This window comes from Athalia rosae, chromosome 1, assembly GCF_917208135.1.
Source record: "Athalia rosae chromosome 1, iyAthRosa1.1, whole genome shotgun sequence".
Taxonomy (NCBI): Eukaryota; Metazoa; Arthropoda; class Insecta; order Hymenoptera; family Athaliidae; genus Athalia; species Athalia rosae.
The window spans coordinates 11053621-11073541 of NC_064026.1; the positions used below are offsets into that span (position 1 = coordinate 11053621).

At 35.4% G+C, this 19921-nt stretch overlaps 2 protein-coding genes and 1 long non-coding RNA gene across 4 annotated transcripts; 2 read left to right on the top strand and 1 right to left on the bottom strand.

The window, feature by feature from the left end:
• The first annotated feature begins 1975 nt into the window (after positions 1-1975).
• On the top strand, positions 1976-5573 carry LOC105687047 (aminoacylase-1). Its single transcript, XM_012402369.3, has 5 exons — positions 1976-2152; positions 3082-3251; positions 3381-3884; positions 4245-4535; positions 4677-5573. Exons 1-5 carry the CDS (start codon positions 2044-2046, stop codon positions 4818-4820), a joined length of 1218 nt encoding a protein of 405 aa, XP_012257792.1. The 5' UTR covers positions 1976-2043; the 3' UTR covers positions 4821-5573.
• A 139-nt stretch (positions 5574-5712) lies between these two features.
• Positions 5713-18675, top strand: LOC105687046. 2 transcript variants are annotated; one of them, XM_012402367.3, is made up of 4 exons: positions 5713-6599; positions 13576-13888; positions 14011-14649; positions 15610-18675. In XM_012402367.3, the coding sequence occupies exons 2-4, from the start codon at positions 13584-13586 to the stop codon at positions 16283-16285; spliced, it is 1620 nt and encodes a 539-aa protein (XP_012257790.2). In that variant the 5' UTR covers positions 5713-6599; positions 13576-13583; the 3' UTR covers positions 16286-18675. The 2 variants fall into 2 exon arrangements, with proteins under 2 accessions (XP_012257790.2, XP_012257791.2); XM_012402368.3 differs by having other exon boundaries at positions 13576-13879.
• Positions 18181-19916, bottom strand: LOC125500010. The gene is made up of 2 exons (XR_007277186.1): positions 19824-19916; positions 18181-19674 (listed from the first exon to the last, which is right to left on the bottom strand). It is a non-coding gene; the product is annotated as an uncharacterized LOC125500010 (long non-coding RNA).
• Between the last annotated feature and the right edge of the window lie 5 nt (positions 19917-19921).

A 19921-nucleotide genomic window follows, 5' to 3' on the forward strand; every position in this document is an offset into this window, starting at 1 on the left:
AATATTCCATTGGTTTTTTTCATAGGCCTACAGTAATTTTTAATAAGAATATACACGATGTGTAACTGTTCAGACATGTCTGTGTCATTCAGAAAAAGAATGTCTATGATTACCGTTTTGAAGTAATAAAATACGAGCGACAACTGTCTTATGTACTGTTGTTTTTTAATCATTTGAAAACTCCTTAGGCAGCCTAAAAAATTCATCGGTACCCCAGATGGTATCGCTGAGTACTCAAAGTATGTTAAAATTAATAATTTGAGCAAAGTCAGTTACAAATGGATTCAGACACGCGATATCATTATTGACTTTGTCTTACTTATCAGATTTTTATCACTGTACCAATGGGAAGGCACTTGCTGATGGACACTTGAGAAATAATGAAACTCTTGGCTGTACACATGCATGCATAGAACACACCGAGCTTTATCTACTGGCCTGAATATGCAATGATAAAGAAAGAAAAAAGAAACAAGTAAACGTGTAAATATATATTGTATAATAAATCAGAACAACTTTTCAAATTTTCAAAGATGATGTCATTTTTAGATAATTATTATAACTAAATTTGCTTCGCTTCTTATCCCATTTATTATACGACTACCGAAATATTGTACAATTCTCTTATGGCCCTGCTATATTTGTATAATAGATGTTTAAACGATAGTAAGAAAGCAGAAAATAAATTTACTACTCGGCATAAGATTTAGGTATTGAATAAAAAATAAAATAAAAAGTGGACTAGTATAATTGTTTCTGTGTTGTAAATAAATTAGATTCTAGTTGATTACTATTATTATTATTATTATAACTATTATTTTTACCATGATTATTATATATACACACACGCATTTGTGTGATATACGTGTGTTTAAATATAAATAAATATATTAAAATTTTAAATAACACATATTATAATTTTTTATTTGCGATCGCTGTTACATGTATGTGCCTAGATATAGCCATGTTATATTAATTATATGGTATGATAAATTAATTCATGTTATTAATTAATAAGTGTAATGGGTTTTCAATATCAGATATTGAACATGATTATGATATGATACATTGTGTATGAGCGCATATTTAGGCATACATGAAATTTAATAAATCGAAATACATTTTACGAATTAACTGATGATCTTCGTTATTTCTTAAAAAGGTAGTCTATACCCTATAATTACATGACATGTTTTTCATGCTTTATCGTATGTGACTGAATTTCCTATCTAATGTTTTGAATTCGTCTCCAAAGATCGAGGCATTTAAAAGTGGATTCATCACTAGGGGTCTGATAAGATTCGATACATCGCAAGGAAACCAGGTTTCAATTCACACGAACAGATAATTATCTCTCGAATGAAATGTCAAGTTATCCCGTTAGACATTTATGAATTACAGCCAGGTACATACGTTGACTGATTGTTGACAATTATACCGTAAATTACCCTCAATCTTGTCTTCAATAAATCATTCAATTTCTCACTATCATTGCATGAGTCTTGCTACCTCGAGTATCGCGATTGACGATGATCGTTGTTTTTGGTTGCATTAGTATGCAAGTCTGCCATGTATCAATTTGTGCAATGCGAATAGTTAGAAGTATTCGCGTTGCCTTGTAATATGGATGACAACAAGTATTGTTCTATGAATAGCATTACGAGGACTATTAGACAGGCAGCGGCTCAAATGCCCCGACATTATTGAATTTCAAGGTAATAGCAATTCTGTGCAAAATACTAGAGCACAATCTATCTACAAGTGTTCTCATTTCCCAATAATATACAAGTGAATAATAGATCTACCCTAATTGTTATCTAATTAGCAAGTGCGTCGAAAGTACTCATTGAATCAGGGAGTTTTAAATTGTTTCACTTTTCGCCCCACCTACGCGATCTCAGCATCAGATCCCCCCCATTGGCCTGGTCGCGTGACGTCATACACATACAGAGATTCCGCATTGGTTAAATCGCACCGAAGCGTCTGCTATGACATTCGACTTTCAAGCGTTTCGACGCGACGTTCCAATCAGCAGGCAACGCAATGTCCTCACCGTCCTCGCAGCAGCAGTCGTCTCAGCTGGAGGCAACAGCTGTGGATAATTTTCGCGAATATCTCCGAATTCCTACGGTACAACCCAACGTGAATTATGGTAAGTAAATGTAAAAAATGTGTGAGAAATAATCCATTGTTTCCTCGTTATGTTTTTATTGGAGATTCGGTAGATCGGGCGATAAAGATATTAATTTATAGGCGTGAAAGTGTGTGGTATCGTTCGTGAATAGGGTCGCCTAACAACATGTTTCCTCGTTAGTAAAATTATACCACTTATTGCCAGTCACCCTCCCCCGGCGTTTAACAATAATTCTATCACCGTGTGAACGTTCTCACCGTATTAAAAAAAACTTTGTTGACGTTTCGACTAATGTAGACCCTGAAAAGGACGCGGCGTCCAAGACGCTCGCCCAGCCATTGCATTGTCCGCCCCACCCTGAGGCGACGAAATGTTGCTATTTTTATCATTTTCTCATGGAAATAGTTTGTGAAAATGAAACCGTTTTATCGAACAACAAAATCTATTAATACCCAATCTTTTACACGACCATTGTCGTTCGATCATTGCCATTGTGATGCGCTTTTCCTTGAATTATGCATGCATGCATCTTCTTTTTTCTTTTTTGATGAAAATTTTCTTAACACGCCTAGCCCCGAGAGATCCGGAATCTTCTCATCCACTGATTCTGATGAAAACGTCGGGCGATAGCAACCGTTATCATTAAACCTAATAAGCTTCAGATATTTTGTACATTTTATACAGTTGCTGAGCCACATCTACCCTTTGTGCTGTCTACAATCAATTCGCGTATCTTCAACTTGAAATTATAGCCGATTCGTGATACGGATGACATTTTTTTTTTATTCAATCAAGCCTAAACTGGAATTGAGCAGATCAATTCAACATATCTCTGCTGATCAATTATAGTGGATGTACTGAGCCTCACTGATACTCAAAAATCAGCGTTCAGACTTTTCTTTCTAAGAATAAGATCATCTTTGACTACAATTTCACATTCATTTCAGATGACTGTGTTGCATTTTTGCAAAGGCAAGCAAAATCCCTTGACTTGCCGCTTAAAGTGTACAATGTGCATCCAAACAAGCCAATTGTTATCATCACTTGGGAAGGAACTGAGCCATCATTACCTGCTATTCTCTTGAATAGTCACACGGATGTGGTGCCAGTATTTCCTGTAAGATAATACTTTTTATAACTTTTGGCACTGAATTTTATAATTAAAAAATGTTTATTTTGACCTCAACTTTATCAAAAAGCTCTGATCATCTGAAATTACCCTAATTTGTAAACTTTTTGGATTCAGGATCATTGGACATACCCACCCTTCAGTGCTCACATGGACGAAAAAGGAGATATTTATGCTCGGGGAAGTCAAGACATGAAATGTGTCGGGATTCAATATTTGGAAGCAATCCGACGTTTGAAATTGAATGGCCAGCGTTTCAAGAGAACGATACACCTGTCCTTCGTACCTGATGAAGAGATAGGGGGTGTTCTTGGAATGAAAGAGTTCGTTCACACCAAAGACTTCAAGTCATTGAATTTGGCCTTTGCTTTGGACGAAGGCGTTGCTTCACCTACTAATGACTTCTTCTTGTATAACGGAGAGCGATCGTTGTGGCACTTATGGATACATTGTCCAGGTAATCCAGGCCATGGTTCGCTCATGTTGGACAATACAGCAGGGGAAAAAGTACGATATATTATTGACAAGTTCATGGACTTTAGGGCTAAGGAAAAAGCTAAGCTGACAAATCCCAAATGTAAACTGGGAGATGTGACCTCCGTCAACCTGACACAATTACAAGTAAGCATCCAACTGCTTTAGGTTTTTATTGCGTATTTAGATTTTTTTGATTGTCCAACAAAATTGTAGTGGCTCAGATTTGCCATGATAAGCCTAGTTTTTCTACCGATTGATAGTTGATCTTGAATCAAATGTTCAAACTTCCAAAAGACGCTATTTATTTTTACCATGTCTGAATCACTAGGATAATAACATTGGTGAGTAAGGTTGAAATTGGTTTATGAAATGTGTTGTTAAATTTTTCTTGTCGGTTCTGAGATTCACTGGTAATGTTAAAGCGCAACTGTAGAAATACAACTTTGACTTGATTGTCAAGAATACAAAAATTTTTCTTGTGATTCTATGATTTTTATTTTCCAGGGAGGTGTTCAAACAAATGTTATTCCAGACAAGTTAACAGTTGTCTTTGACATTCGCATTGCTACTACCGTCAATATTGTAGAATTTGAAAAAATGATACGAGGTTGGTGCGAGGAAGCTGGACCAGGTGTACACATTGATTTTGAACAAAAAAATGAAGAAGTTGAAGTCACCAAAGTGGATGCCACCAATCCATTCTGGGTTGCTTTCAAAAAAGCTAGTGACAAACTAGGGATTAATCTAGATGTTGGAATTTTCCCTGGAGCAACTGACAGTCGTTACGTGCGGGCGGTGAGAGATTTTTAAATACCTAAATAAGCTGTGTACCGACAGTATTAGCAACATTACACTACAAAATTCCACATCATTGTACTGCTATCCTAAATATTTAAATCCCACGTAACCAAGACTCATTAAAATAACTCTTTTAAGGTGGGGATCCCGGCACTTGGTTTTTCACCAATGAACAACACTCCGATTCTTCTTCATGATCACGACGAGTACTTGAACAAGGATGTATTCCTTCGTGGTATTAAAATCTATGAGGAATTAATACCAGCCGTAGCAAACGCTTGAAACGCAGAGTCCTAGTATTGTTGAATTTCTTTATAGCACTTTGGGGTTGGGAAAGAAAACACGGGTGTTATGAGAGAAAGAGTGATATAGTCATAAAGTTATTGAAGTTTATAAATATTTTTAAAACAAAGTTAATAATCATAATTCTATGACATATAAATAAACTAACTAAATCACATCAGCTAAAACTGAAACAAACCGTTCGGGCACCATAATTCATACGGCAGCAAGAAACTAAAGCAATTGTTTATTACAAGTGTTCGTTGAATAGTTAAAGAGCGATCCGTTATCTATTATTGAAGAAACATTACGGCAAAAAGTTCCCGAACAAATAATATAATAATTCTCAATTTATTTTAATCAAAGTTCTACAACAAGTCAGTAAGGTGCTATATTATAATTGAGCGGCCTATAAAAAAGCTAATAAACTTCGTCCCCTCGCGTTTGAGAAGAATGGCTGACACATCGATTAAATGAAAAAAAACTTGAGTTTAAAACAATATTAAATACAATAATTCCGTAACGACTGAACATTTCGTCTGGAAGTGTAATTTTGAAAAGTGAATAATCGCCTTAAAACCATAATCTCGTACAGCAAGAAATTTCTACGCATGTTATTAATACATATTTTAAGAATGTTATAATAATCAGTAAGCCTGATTACAATATTTCGATATGTTACCTAAAAAGAGAAGAAAAAAAAAATACAAATATAAATGCATGACGAAAAAACCAAAAACCAAACAAAACAAACGTTGTTTCGACCTTGGTGATACATTAAAATCTCATTCCAGCATCAATATTTGTAGATGTCCGAAAATTTACGGTGTAAAATACGAATATTTTTTAAGCACACAGGTGACAGTGTTTCCCCTGCAGGTTTTTAGTCAGCGTATTTTGTGACTCAATACGAACGAGAATAAAGAAAGGTATGTGACCTGTGCGTGGGCGTGCCTGTGCGTCGTCGTCTTCCCGCCATTATCGTAACAGGAGTACGGCATGGCTAGATGTAACACAAGCGGAAACACACTTCGAGTTCGTTTCATTCTTAACGGGGCATCCCGACTCCCCTCTATCGTAGTATAATGGATTCGTCCACGCGTAGAGATTTCCCTCACTTTTTAAATGGGTCCAATATTTCTCGAAGTTGTTGAAAATTTTACAAAAAACTTCTGAAAAATAATATTTTATCATTTTCAGGAATGATTGAAATTCAAAATATTTCATAGTTTTTCTAAAAACACTCGATTTAGGGCTGGTATTCGGGTTCGGCCATTTTGAAGTGGGGAAGGTTGGGAATGAGTGAACGGGACGGCTCCTGTCAGATACAGCCAATAATCCCGCCGAAAGAATATCAGAGAGAAATTTTCTTGGTTAATAATTCGTATTTTAATTAAAATATTTGGGCTTTATATCGAGTTAAATTGAATCGAATTTATTTAATGATAAATACTTTTCTGTTTAGATCTTTGTCGGCCATGTGCATTAGTATAGAATTTAAAATGACCTCACACCCCACAGTTACCGTCGAATCAGCGCGTTGCTGGTTATCCACGTGACTTTACTCGGCCAATGGGACATGCGGGATTTGAAATTGTGCGTGGTCTTTGTTCACGAGTCCCCCGTCAACGTTACTTCAGTTCCGTAAAGAGGGCCTTGTGTCGGTGTTCGTTTATGTATGGTCGCTGCCTAAAATTGCATATTTTTCAGGCAAATCTATGTATGAAAGTGGTGTTTTTTTGTGAAATACAACGTATCGTGTCGCCTGTTGAATAACCGGTAGGTGATTTATAAAAATTATTCAATTACGTGTTAGCTATTATCTGTGAGAACCCGAAAGAGATCTAGGAAAAGAAAAAAAACAAACAACTAAAAATTCTCGGTGCCGGTTTTCGAGCTGCTGCTGATGTTGCTACTTCTCGAGTTCTCTGTCATGCAATACATAGACCGGAGACGATTTTTTTTGCCTAATACTTCATCCACATTAATATCGTTGATCTATTTACTAGCATTGGTCAGTCACGTTGTTGCGGAGTAAAAATCGTGTGTTTTCTAGTAACGTGACGAGCTCTTTTGAGTTTCCTAAATAGAATATTTTCTCAATAACTCCAACGTTTCATCGGTTCTCAAAACGCGGGAACAGCTAGCGGTCGTTAACCACGGTTAATAAATTTCATTTCGTTACTTCAATTAACGAAGTTATCTGCCAACTGTTTTTCCTCTTTTTCTTTATCTATTATTTTATTTAACTCATTGTAATCGTCGTGCAGTTTACATTTTGTTTACTATAACTACAATGTAACACTACCGTGCCCTCCATATGCCTTTGCCGATCAACTTCATCTTTTTAGGCGGGAAACATATTTTACCGTATTAATAGTAACGTTATTCTGGTAAAAATTCTATTAAAATTTTTTACATCCCAATGCACTCTTCTATCCGTGATGTGTATACATCAATTTTATTATTATCAGTCTAAATATACGTACACCTATTTACGTGGTAACATAAATCCGTATTTTCGTTTCATTTACTCGCGGCGTTTTTTCTATTAAATTTTTTTTTATGTACCACTTATTTATTTAATTTCCAATTTATCAGTTATTCACAATTACTATTTTTATCTGTATTTATTGATTTTTTTTTATTTTTTTTTATTACTTTCCCGCGTCAAAATCTCGTAGTAGAACTTACGCGTATCGCATTTATAGTGTTTATCGTATAAAAAGTTCAGTGTACGCACGTACGATAACACATTGTTAATTATTGACACTCGTGATTTAATTCGAAGAGAGAAAAAGAAAAAAAATTCTGTCAGAAAACATTTTTCTCAAATTATTATTCCACCTTCCTCCTCTCTTCACTCTCATAAATAGAATCGAGTTTTGAAAGTAATATCAATAAATTAGATGAACGGTTTCTCGGCAAAAGATCGAAAATTTGCTATTTTATTTTATATCAAATTATTTTCCTTCGATCAATTCATATCCCTACTTATCAAATGATTTTCTTAATTTTAACTTCAACTATTCCGCTTAACGTTGAAAATATTTAAAATCATAGGGGTTCTATTGGGGAAACGATGCGAGATGGAAAAGGTAAAAAATCGTTTTTGATCGTCGATGTCCGAAATATTATTAAATATTACAGAGATAATATGCGTGTGTATGTATTGAGGTTTTCAACAGACGAAGTGGAAATTTCCAAAAGTTTTCGAACAAAAGGGGCCCTTGGGGCCCTTTCTGGGCAATACAGCGGGCAAAGTTTTGACCGTGGGAACATTCTGAGAACCCCAACCCTCGCCATATGCCCAACACAGTACCATCATTCTACAGGCTTAACCAAAATATAATCTCGTTGCTGTCGTATATTATTTTATTGCCCCCACAAATCGCTTGCTCTTTTAAAAAAAAAATTTCTTGTTGTCTTTTCGTTGTAATTTCATTTAATTTTCTTATTTTACTTCCAAATTTATTATTTGCTTATTTTTTGCCGGTCTGGTTTCTATTTTTATTTTTATTTTTTTTTCCTTTTTCTATCTTACGTTACCGATTCACGGATCGAGTTCAATTGTAAATATTATATTAATTAGTTATTACAATTCGCGTTCAATTTACTCGACGTAAGTGTCGAGTAATATGTATTTATATTTTTCTATGAAATATACAGGAAATTGAGAAAGTTATGTACAAACTTTCGGTCTCACGTATTATGTTATAAAGACTGGGTAAGAGGGACTGATACCTACAAGTTAACTGAAATAGTCCTTTTCCTTGGAATAATTATCATAAACGTATGGTGGAATTGCAGCGCTATTTACCTACCACATTTTCATGCGTAGAAATGAATTTCAATTCTAAACATTCGATGAATTCAAGTTAGTTTCATAACTGAATATTTATTTCGATTCCACTGACTCGAGGACTTTGACAAATAAAAACGTTTCGACAAAGCTCGGTGAAGTGGAAATCCTCATTTTTTCCGTCATAAGTTTTTAAATTCTCCATTTTTTTCGAACGAAAAAACCCTCCACGTTATCGTTTTAATCTATAGGTTTGCTCGCTCTCTCTTTCTCTTTTTTTGATTGTCTCGTTTGTTGTTTTTCGAACCAAAATTGTACCAATCGTATGAAAACAGTGTTCAAACGTAACCCCCGCTAAATTTTCCGACCATCCCCTCGCACTGTGCAGAGGGTGCAGACAGCCAGGCCTCGCTAAAGTGGGGGGAGAATTGGATCGATAACCGAGAGGGTAGAGCTAAAGAAATACAGTCGGTCCATCGTGCGATCATCCCAATCTCTGCACTTTTTTTCTTTTTTCCTCATTTACAGCGTTCCTCATCCCATACATTTATTGCATTTATGCTATGCAGGTACCGATGTACCTTTAATCTAAGAACCTTCAACCAAGGTATTGAAATAAAAATCCTTCGTCACGTTCCTCTTGATTTTTTCTCTCTCTTTTTTTGTTTATCTTAAAGAATCAGAATATCTCTGTATAGGTATACCTATGTTGAACCGCTGGAAAATAATCTACGCCAACATTTCTTCTTTTATCAAGTTATCAGATTCATGGATTATTTTACATACCTAGTCCGTTGTGTACCGAGTATAACGATCAACGAATAGTAATAATTTCTGCACCGGCGGAAATATAAAACAAAAAGGAAGAGTTGGTACGAACGAATAAATAGTTAATTCGTACATTTCACAAACCATGTGCACGCAGGAAGTGGAGAACTAAGTTATTATATTATGTGAGCATGATAACGCCATTGGTTTGTGGTAAACTTAAATTCTCTCTTGGGATAAAGTTTGAATTATATAGGATATTACACTGCCGTTATAGTTCCGATAAGCGACTTCGTTCTTCCGATGTAATTTTCTCTGTATTTCACGATTGTTATTTTATTTTCATCTCTCTTATTCCTGTAACAGTCCGAAGATTTTTCTCTGCTACCTGAGAAACATAAATTAATATCCCCTTCGGTACCTACTTCTGGCGAGACTTTTTTCGTCCGCAGAAGTAACTGTCCTTTATACCTGAAAGAAAATGGGCGGGAAGAACCAGGGGTCGAGTCAAGGGATGCGGATATTGTTGCCATCATTTCTGGAATACATGTGTATCCGTCCGAAATTCCTTCCTACTGTCGGTTACACTGAATTTTCAAGGATCTAACTGAGCCTACGATTTCAAGGACTCTTTTAACGGATAAAAAGGCTTACGGTCAAATAGGTAAAACGTACAATAGATACACATATTTCAGAGAATTTTTAACCCCATGGGATTTCCTGTTGAAAATAAAGGGTCGGGATTTGAAAATTAGGAGTCATCACAGCGTTTCGGTGCTTCCCACCCCCTCATCCTCCTTCACCGACGCAACGACATTGTAACAATTTAATTCTAATATTACTCTGTAACGAGTATCCACGTTTACCTCTGCTACTCCCTGTCGATAACCGCTGGCTGATCGTCTCTTTGTTTCATTTACGATCTTATTACAATCCTTGGATATTATGTAATCTTGTTAATGCCTTTATCTTCTCAATCCTCTTTCCACGAGGAACGCAAGTTTCTCATTTCGTATATACCTCGTGTACCTGCCGCGTGTAAATGCTCGATCGCTTCGGTTGTTTGAAATTTATGAAAAATACAGAAAAAATTAAATCGTATACAGGTAACACTTTAGCGTCGTGGTTTTTTTCTCCTCTTCTCCTGTTTTTTGCCTGACGAAACCCACATTGAGTCTGCAACTATATGTATCTAGAGAAGGTGAAGATACAACCGGTGAAAGAATAAGAGGAAGAAAAAAAGACTGTAAGTGCGATGGGACGGATGTCCAGAGTTAGAGACGTACGACATCGTTGTTGAGTTGTAGTTTTGTAAATATACTCGGGGAACGCTCTCGGATTGGACTATAGTGGATGGAACGTCGTCGTGCGTACTCGAGGAGGCAGGTTCTTTCCTTTTCTTTGTGATCCAAGAAAACCGGTTTCATTCGGGATATCTGAGCCTGTGAAGTTCATGAGTGTGAACTAGGCTTTCGGGCACACTTATGTACATACATTGTATACTATATTGGTATAATATTGATTTATTAGGGTTTCTTATACAACGCTTCAAACATCGTGCCAATAGAATTTCACGAGACATGAACGCGATATGAAATTTTTCTTTTTTTTAATCAGTTTGCAAAGATAGCAACGACCCTTTTGTTTATGTACACGCGTTTACCGTGTACGTAGTATATGAATAATTTATCGGTTCTTCCCCTACACGGCACTCCAAGATTAATTTGAGATCAACCGATTATATGATTCGTCTTTATTCGTTGGATTCGATATTTCATTCGGTTAATTATAGACATGAGAAATTCTGTACCAATTAATGACTATGCGACAAAATTAATTGGCACAACTTACGTGATATGGATACATGTGCACGCTCTCTTTGGATCCAGGGATGGCCTCCCCATATCGGCTGTTTTAACAGAAATGTGATGATGATGATTATGATCGTATGAGAAGAACTCTTTGACGAATTATACGCACGTGTACGCATATTGGGGATCAATTTGGAGTACTTTCTGTCTTCGCGAAAAACCGCGAAGCCATATGCTTCGTTTGGAGAAAAAAAGGATGAAAAATAACGGTTCCTAAGTTTGTAATGTGTTCATGTCTGACCGGCGGAAATTGCCGACATTAGGATTCAAAAAATCTAAAATAGTGAGCGTTCAGTTGTTTAACGGACTAAGATTATATTTTCAAACGCTCGACCTGCTCGATTATAATTATAAAGATAATTAATTATCATGATATTTCTATATAGCGCGCGGAAAGTTTCCAAGTTGAATGGGTTTTTTTTCTAGTCTTTTTGCTTTCAGTTTCGTTACTCTGGAATTAGAATGCGGGAATCTGTTGAAAAAGGAAAAAGAAATGCGTTCTGCGGCGCCGAATGGCGAACGTGTGTTCGGCATCTCACGTTTGAATAAGTGAATCGCATTCAATGAAATTTCGCTCTGTTTGCACGCGTTAAAAAAAGTAACAAGACGACTCGGTTATTTGGTTACTATAAACGAACGAACGGACGAACAGCGCAACGTGGTAATAGTAGACCTTTGAAAAGCCAGACTTGAGAACAGACGAAAAAAGAACCAAACATGCACCCAAAGGCTCAAGGTTGCTCTTGTTTGGCGGAGGGCAAGAGTGAAAGACCGCGCTTTGAAATAAGACAGAATTACATACTCCAAAATTATCTGCAGTAATTGCCCTAAATCTTTAAGAAAGTAGAATTGAATTATCTGCATTTATTCACCACTCTTTTGTGTACGAACATCAATTTTAAAATATCACTCGATGAATATTTCAATACCTTTTGTTGAGCAGTTCTTTATTCAAGCACTGGCGTTTTCTCGTATGTTAACAAATCTGCGATTAGGCTTCTGCTTAAACCCACCTTAATCATAATTTTATTGTTTTTAATAGCTCTTTTTTTGTTTAACAACGTGACTTTTTTTCTCACATTCATCCTCGTTCAGATGATTCATTTCAAAGTTGAATAGTAATTGACGAATCAACTTTACTTGGGCTATTTTTCCAGCCATCGTAGAGTTTCCGTCTGTATTTCCAGTTATCGATCATACTATGTGGCTTCTGCGAAAATATAAATGCATAACTTATCCAGAGATATTGTAGTTTTGTTTAATAATTGCAATAGTACGCCTCGCTAAATTATATGTCTTCAATAAATATGAAAATAATTTATCGCCGATGAACAAGGCTGACTTATTCCCCATTCATGAGTTGTGCCTATCACAGAAATTTTGAGTATAGTTATCAGTAATATACCTAATAATGCATCATTCATCCACCTATACGTACAAAACAACCAGGGTCAGTTCCCTTACTGATATTTAGTATGCGTAGTAGAGCCCCTCTTCGTCCAGTCAGCTATTTAGCATGTTACACTACTACGTGGCACATAGAGGACTACTCGGTTGAAGTGAAGTCACTCTCTGCGAGTACTACAGCTCTACACATTCTATAGTAAATCGGCTATAGTGTTATGAGTCAGTCACACCCACAAGCTTACCAGCCAGCCACGAGTTCAAGACCCTCGCAGCACACATTCACTCCTTCATGTACCTCATGCGAGGTCACGTGTATATACTCTACACTATCACTTGCTAGAAGAACTTCTATTGACCACACTTTAAGATCACATTACAAGATTACCTGGCAATCTAAATACGGAGCATGATATTATGTACCTATTCAACTACACCGAGATATAGTATTTATTCGTAGAAACCAAGGAATTTCTTGGACGTATTTTATACACTCAATGTTTGATTATTCTCTTTCTCACGATCTCTGCTTATTTCACATTATTACTCACAATCAGTTAATGTCAATGTATTTATAATTTTAACGCATAAGACAACTTCATGTCAAACGCTACAGCTTTGACTGTTCACTTCCAAGCCAACAAGGGTAGAAATAAATGTATCAAGCTCGTATGATTTCCCCAAACGCTTCAGATAAAAAGGTTTAACATGAGTTCGTGTATTAGCTGATGGGAAAGTAACCGATTCATGATACGGCATATCTTTTCTTCATGCTTCAATCAGGTCCTTATTAAATCATTGGTCTGATGTAAATCTGATTACATACCAGCGCCGTTGCTTTACGTATACTCAATTTTGAAAAGTACAACACCAAGGTACTGATTCTAATTTGATTAATTTGATTTTTCAGCCGCGTGAATGTTGGACACAGAGAGCAGACATAGTACCGGACTGGATCAAGGGCCCACAAGGGATCCTTGGCTCACGATGGACTATTACTTAGGCACAGACAGCGTCTCTTTACAGGAGATGCTAGATGTAGACATAAAATGTGAAGTTGAAGGAGTCATAGGGGGACATCCTGAACTCGGCTTCAATTTCACTGATTTGTCGCCTCTGGAGATGGATGACAATCCTGTCGGATGTCAAGATGACCTCAATGGCTGGTTCGGTTCAGCTAGTCTACTGAATGGCAATAGCAATAGTTCCAACAGGTATGTCAGGTAAAAAAAATTGTCGTGTGAAAGTTAACGGCGTTTATGTTATTTTTCTGAAATTATTTAATTTTTGAAAAGTAGATTCTAAGTAATTGTAGTTCTAAAGTTTCAATTTTTCTCTGTTACAGTAATTTTAATTTAGATCTCAGCGGAGGTGATGCGGCTTCGGTTATGGTTAATCCAAATTCTGTGATGCCTCATATAACCGTGCGCAGTCCAAGTCCGCATAGCAATCGTCGGCACTTTTCTTTCTCGGTGAAAAAAGATATGAAAGAAGAGAAAATCAATGTAGAGGATGAGAATGACTCGGATGGCGAACAGTATGAAAACGATATGACTGAAACAGAGGATGAAGAAGAAGATGAGGAAGATGATAGTGACGACGAACAAGAATTATCGACTACAGTAATTCCAGCTAAACTTAAGCCAGCTTTGGTTTCAACAAGCTCTACGATTAAGACAATATCGGCGCAGATAACCAAACCCCAAATCTCTCAAAAATTGAACACATTAAACAGCATAAAAGTACAAAATATTAAACTCATGCAGAATTCACACCATACCCAGCACATCAGGAAACAAACGTACAATAATAACATCCACAATACGGTCACAGCGATGAAAAGGGACAAGGAATTCGAACTTGCAGAATATGATGAAAGACCCTTTCCAAAACCTGCATACTCATACTCTTGTCTGATAGCAATGGCGCTCAAAAATAGCCAGACTGGCTCTCTACCAGTATCTGAAATCTACAATTTTATGTGGTGAGTTTAATTATATGTTATAATAATATGAACTTGAGAGATGAGCTCTTGTTTCCATTTCAAGTGTAATGATAGATGCACGACTGAATTACCTCCACTACTCGGTTACATTTCAAATACAGAAAAGGAGTACTATGATTTTGAATGAGGAAGTCACTCAGACTAAAGGTACTCGTGCGTGAAACAGGGCTTCGTTTCTTTGTTGAATAGCGCAAGGTGGGAGATAGAGATATTATCAAATACTGTTGCAGGCTTGCATGGGTCTGATAATACCTTCACTTGCATTTTAGCGATTATTCACCTAATAGGTTGAATACCTCATGTTTAAAAACTTTGGCGAATGAAAATAATAATTCAGCTCTTAATAAAAATAAGTAATTGTTTTTTAATCAACGTTTATACTCGCTATTATATGTAACCGGCATATCTAAAAAACTGTTGCTGTTCCCAAAACTTTGACCATGTGGCTCACGGTGCAAAATAAGTTGAAACCCCATAAGTGTGTTCTACGAGATGGGAAACTGTTGTCCATGTTCCTTTATTCTCAGGCTACTAGGGGGGAGCAACCATTTTGTATGGGGGCCCCTTGCAGCACCAGGTGCACGCCGGGGTACAGTCCCTTCAGAAACCTTTCACCTCTTCCTTTGTTTACAAACCCTACTCTACCTCTGAGCGCTATGTCTCGTACATTGAACACGCTACAACCTTAATTTTAACTATTCTTATATTTATATTCTTATCGCGATATATTGATCTTAAAAATGAACAAATGAAATATTCATTCGGTCGGCCATTACGGTTGAATATTTTCTCCACTGAATTTTACATTTTGTTGGATATTAAAAAATACATAAACTGCAGTGAATTTATGATATTAAGATTAATAAATTACCAACAGTACGATACCTAATTCATTAGATGTTTTTCTTTTTATTTATTCATTCATTTATTTGTTCACAGCGAACATTTTCCGTATTTCAAGACTGCTCCGAACGGTTGGAAAAACTCTGTGCGGCATAATTTGTCGCTGAATAAATGTTTTGAAAAGATAGAGAAGCCCGCCGGAAATGGTAATCAGAGAAAGGGGTGTTTGTGGGCTATTAATCCAGCAAAAGTTGCAAAAATGGATGAGGAGGTACAAAAATGGTCGAGGAAAGATCCTCTCGCTATTAAAAAAGCAATGATATTTCCCGATCACTTGGAATTACTAGAAAGAGGTGAAATGAAGTACGCAGGCAGTGGCAGTGGCGATTTGTCGGAAGAAGCGGAGAGTTCCGGAGATGAAACTGCGGAGGAAAATACAACGTACGATGAACCCGTTCACAGTCATATCGCAGCAAATTCTGTAACAGATAGCTACGATGAAAGCAGTCAAGATTTTGACGTAGATATTACGGAACATACTTACGATGAAATTGACATTGATGATAATAAGGACACGTTACACATGCAATTGAATATTGCTAAACAACAAACGTTCGAGTATGAACTCAGTCCAAGCACAAAAAGGCAAAAGACTTTGACAGGAACGTTACAAGGCAATTACGTTTACCAACCTGTTGCTAATTCGCGAAGGAAAACCCCTCTACTTTTGAGGCCTGGAGCAACGCCCAATTCTTTTCTTAAAATTGATTAATCGTTGGTACGAATTTCATTTAAAATTCCTACACTCATCGTTTAGCTTTCACTGTACAATAATGTATCATTTTTATTTCTCCCTAAATCGGAACTTTCATTCAAAAGCTACTAATGATCTGCAGTATCAATTATTGCATCGAAGGTATCAATCAAATCTGCTAATTATTGATTATTTTGCAAAACTTCACTGCCAATTCCAAGTGGCTAAGTTTCGAAAAACCTTACAAAAAGTTACTTTGTTTACATACTGTACGTAGTGATTTCAATACGTCATTCGTTTAATGAAGAATAACAAACAAAATAACTTGAACATCGAATTCAGAAAACCAAAATAGTTTGCAGTATTTTATCTTATTGAATTGCAATGTTCGAGTGATAGCTTCGATAAATCTTTAGCATTGCAAAATATCCAAGGAATGTCAATAATCTATTTTATTAATGGAGTAGAATTTAGAAATTTGTAAGAATTTTTTTATTACACGACGCCGATAACAGTTGCCTGACGTAATGCTGTGCATTTACTTGAAATATAATCATATAATATTATAAATTCGTCGACGGAATTTTATCTTACTAACGATTGATCAACGCATTATCGCACGAAAATTATTATTGAAAATAGCTGTTTCGTTGCAGCTATTTTAGGAAAATATTGAGATCTCTTGTGACTTCGAAGTCACAAAAATTCCTATGGTTACACATAACATTCATCTAATAAGATCGAGAATGTTATGCGTTAAAAGATAGTTGCAAATCCAAATATTGACAACTTTTGTAACGAGTCGATCATTCAAAATTGAATTTAGATATAATCTGTTAATAACAATACACTAAATTAACGAGAAAAAAATTCACGACTAATCGGAGACCACTTCATTCTCATCATTTGTTTCTGCAGAGAAGACTATACGAATTTAAATTTTTTCCAACTTTATTAAGATTCACTAGTATCTAGATTAGATATATGCGGTTATTATACCTTGAAATATTTTTTCGACGACAGCGATCCAAGATTTGGTGTATTATTTTCTTATTTATTTGCGGTAAATTAAATGTTTATTGCATTCAGCAAAATCACAGTGTAAACAAAATCCAAATACGTTTCAAATTAAAACTTGACACTTTTTATGAAATAACATCTGATTCAACGTGACAACAGAAATAACTCTGCCAAGATTTTACTAACGTTGAGCGTAGGAAGTGACGAACGATTCATAAGAGCTAAGACGTTGGGTTGAAACGATACATTCGGTAAAATTATCGAATTCTTGTCTCCATCTACCCGAATCCTATCTGAAACGTTTTTTGATTTTAGTCACCGATTTGGGTGAAAACGATCATTGTTGGAATGGTCAAACCTGACATAGATAAGCATACCTACTGAACGGAGGGTCAAAAGAATATTGTAGATGAATGAGTATTTGGTCATTCGTTGGCCAGACTGATGTATTATACATTTTTTATACGTTTCTGGACTAATTAAGAAGTGTAAATGTTTCTTTTTTAATTTTTTTTTTTCAATTTTATGTTCACCTGTACGAGATGAGATGTGAAACTACTTAGCTTATAGGTATATGTATGTAGAGTACAAAAAGACAGCTATAGATAAAAGAAAAAAAGAGATTTGTAAAGGTTTGTAGCATAGCGAGTCGAGAATTATACTTATACCTAATCTAAACTTGAGTATAAAGTTGAATGCAACTTTTAATTTTTTTTTTTTTTTATTCAGAAGTCAACCTCAATCTTATCTTACTACTTATAACATGAATATACCCTCCAGTCTTAGGCCAGTGGTATATGATAATTATGATTATTATACCAATGGAAAATGAATAATTAGTGTAAACCTACGATACTACTTAACTCTGTAATACTATGAACGCAGACTCGGTATTCAGTTTATTATAAACGTCTGCAATATTTCAAAAGTTTTTATTATGATCTGAGTTTGAATATATTTCCGATAAAATGATTCCTTGTCATATTAGATATTTTCGTAGGTTTTTTACCGAAAATCTAAATAAGCAAATTCAGAAGAAAAAAAAACAAACTTATACGCGAGAGTAGCCTGCAACGTCCATTAGTACAAATTTACTGATTATAAACCTAAAACCTAGGAAACAATATCGAGACATTGCATATGATTGTTTCGAAATTATAATTGTCACGAAATAACTACAAAAGAGAGTGCTACAATGTATTACTAATAATAAGGCAGTGTACAATTGTATATACCTGGTAGCCCAAAGGTGGTAAAGGTCTAGTTTCTATAAGGTAAACGATATACCAGAGGATGCATTTATTACTTTCTAAATCCAAATTATCAAACACTTGACATGCACTAAAATTCTATTCCAGTATGTCAGATGTTTTTAACTTTGTTACACCTTAAATGCAGGTCAGCAATCTGGAATTTTTACTTTTTTCTGTCAAGATTTTGCGTAGTAGTAGTAGCACATAAATATCACGGTTGTTTTCTTTTTTTTTTATATGCAACAATAATACCTGGATTTATATTTTTTCTTATTAATTTTTAAAATCTGATCTCATCGGCATTGAGAGATTTTAAATCACGATGAAAACTGATTTCCACGTTCTTCTTTGATTTATCTGTCTATCCGTTTCTGATTGTTGTTAAAAATGTTTCTTTTTTTGGTTCAGGCCTTGTGCAGTTGGAATCTTTAATTTTACAACCGCAAAAGGCCCTTCTCATACAATAATCCATCTATCTTCTCTTAATTTGCTTTTTTCTCTTTGTTTTTATTTGAGGACTACTAATTATGCTTTAGGGTGTACAAAGTCTGAAATTAATTAGCATAAGTTGGGACCAACCACACAGAACTGTTCTAAGTTTAGATTTATTATATAAGTTTTTTCTAAGTTTCTCATAAGTAAGATCTGATCTATTTAACTGATAGATTTTGTATAGCCAGTGTTTTTATTGTTGTAAATATTTTTTTTAGAATAAACACGTGTAGCTTTTAATTTATATCTACTTTCTTTCAACACAAATATACCTTTTCTATTGCGTTTATCATTTTTTCTCCATTTTTGCAATAAGGTATAAAATCAGATGATTCTTGTATATGTTCTGAAACATTTATCCGCAAATTTGGCAACAGAGTTGGAAAGACCAAACCTTGGGGTGAAATTTGGGGCTGGAAAGAAAACCTTCTGTTTTTTATTTATTGATATCATTATCAAGATTTAGAAAAAAAGCGTTTGCAAGATTTCACATGGTTCATCAGAAAAAACTGATTATTTTTTGTCGTAATCATGATTAGGCGCCTAGCACTTAGATTCTTTAGAAAATCACTATACAAGATCTTATTGTATTACTATAAAGGCTGTTTTACAGATGATATGAATGCAGTTCTGCAAATTCATCTGCAACAAACCATAAAAGTCTAAACTGCTATAATTAGATCCATAGATCATTAGAAGATTTTGTACCTGTTTGTAAAATTTCTATCTAGGTTTATAAATTAGCATTAAACTTCATTAAATCAAACGAAATGTATTATATGTGCAATGACCTTTTATTAATAAAATGTGAACCCGTGTAAAGAGGTAATATTCTGTGCATCTGTGATGAAAAACCAGTCATGTTCGTGGACAACGAAACTGACCGTGG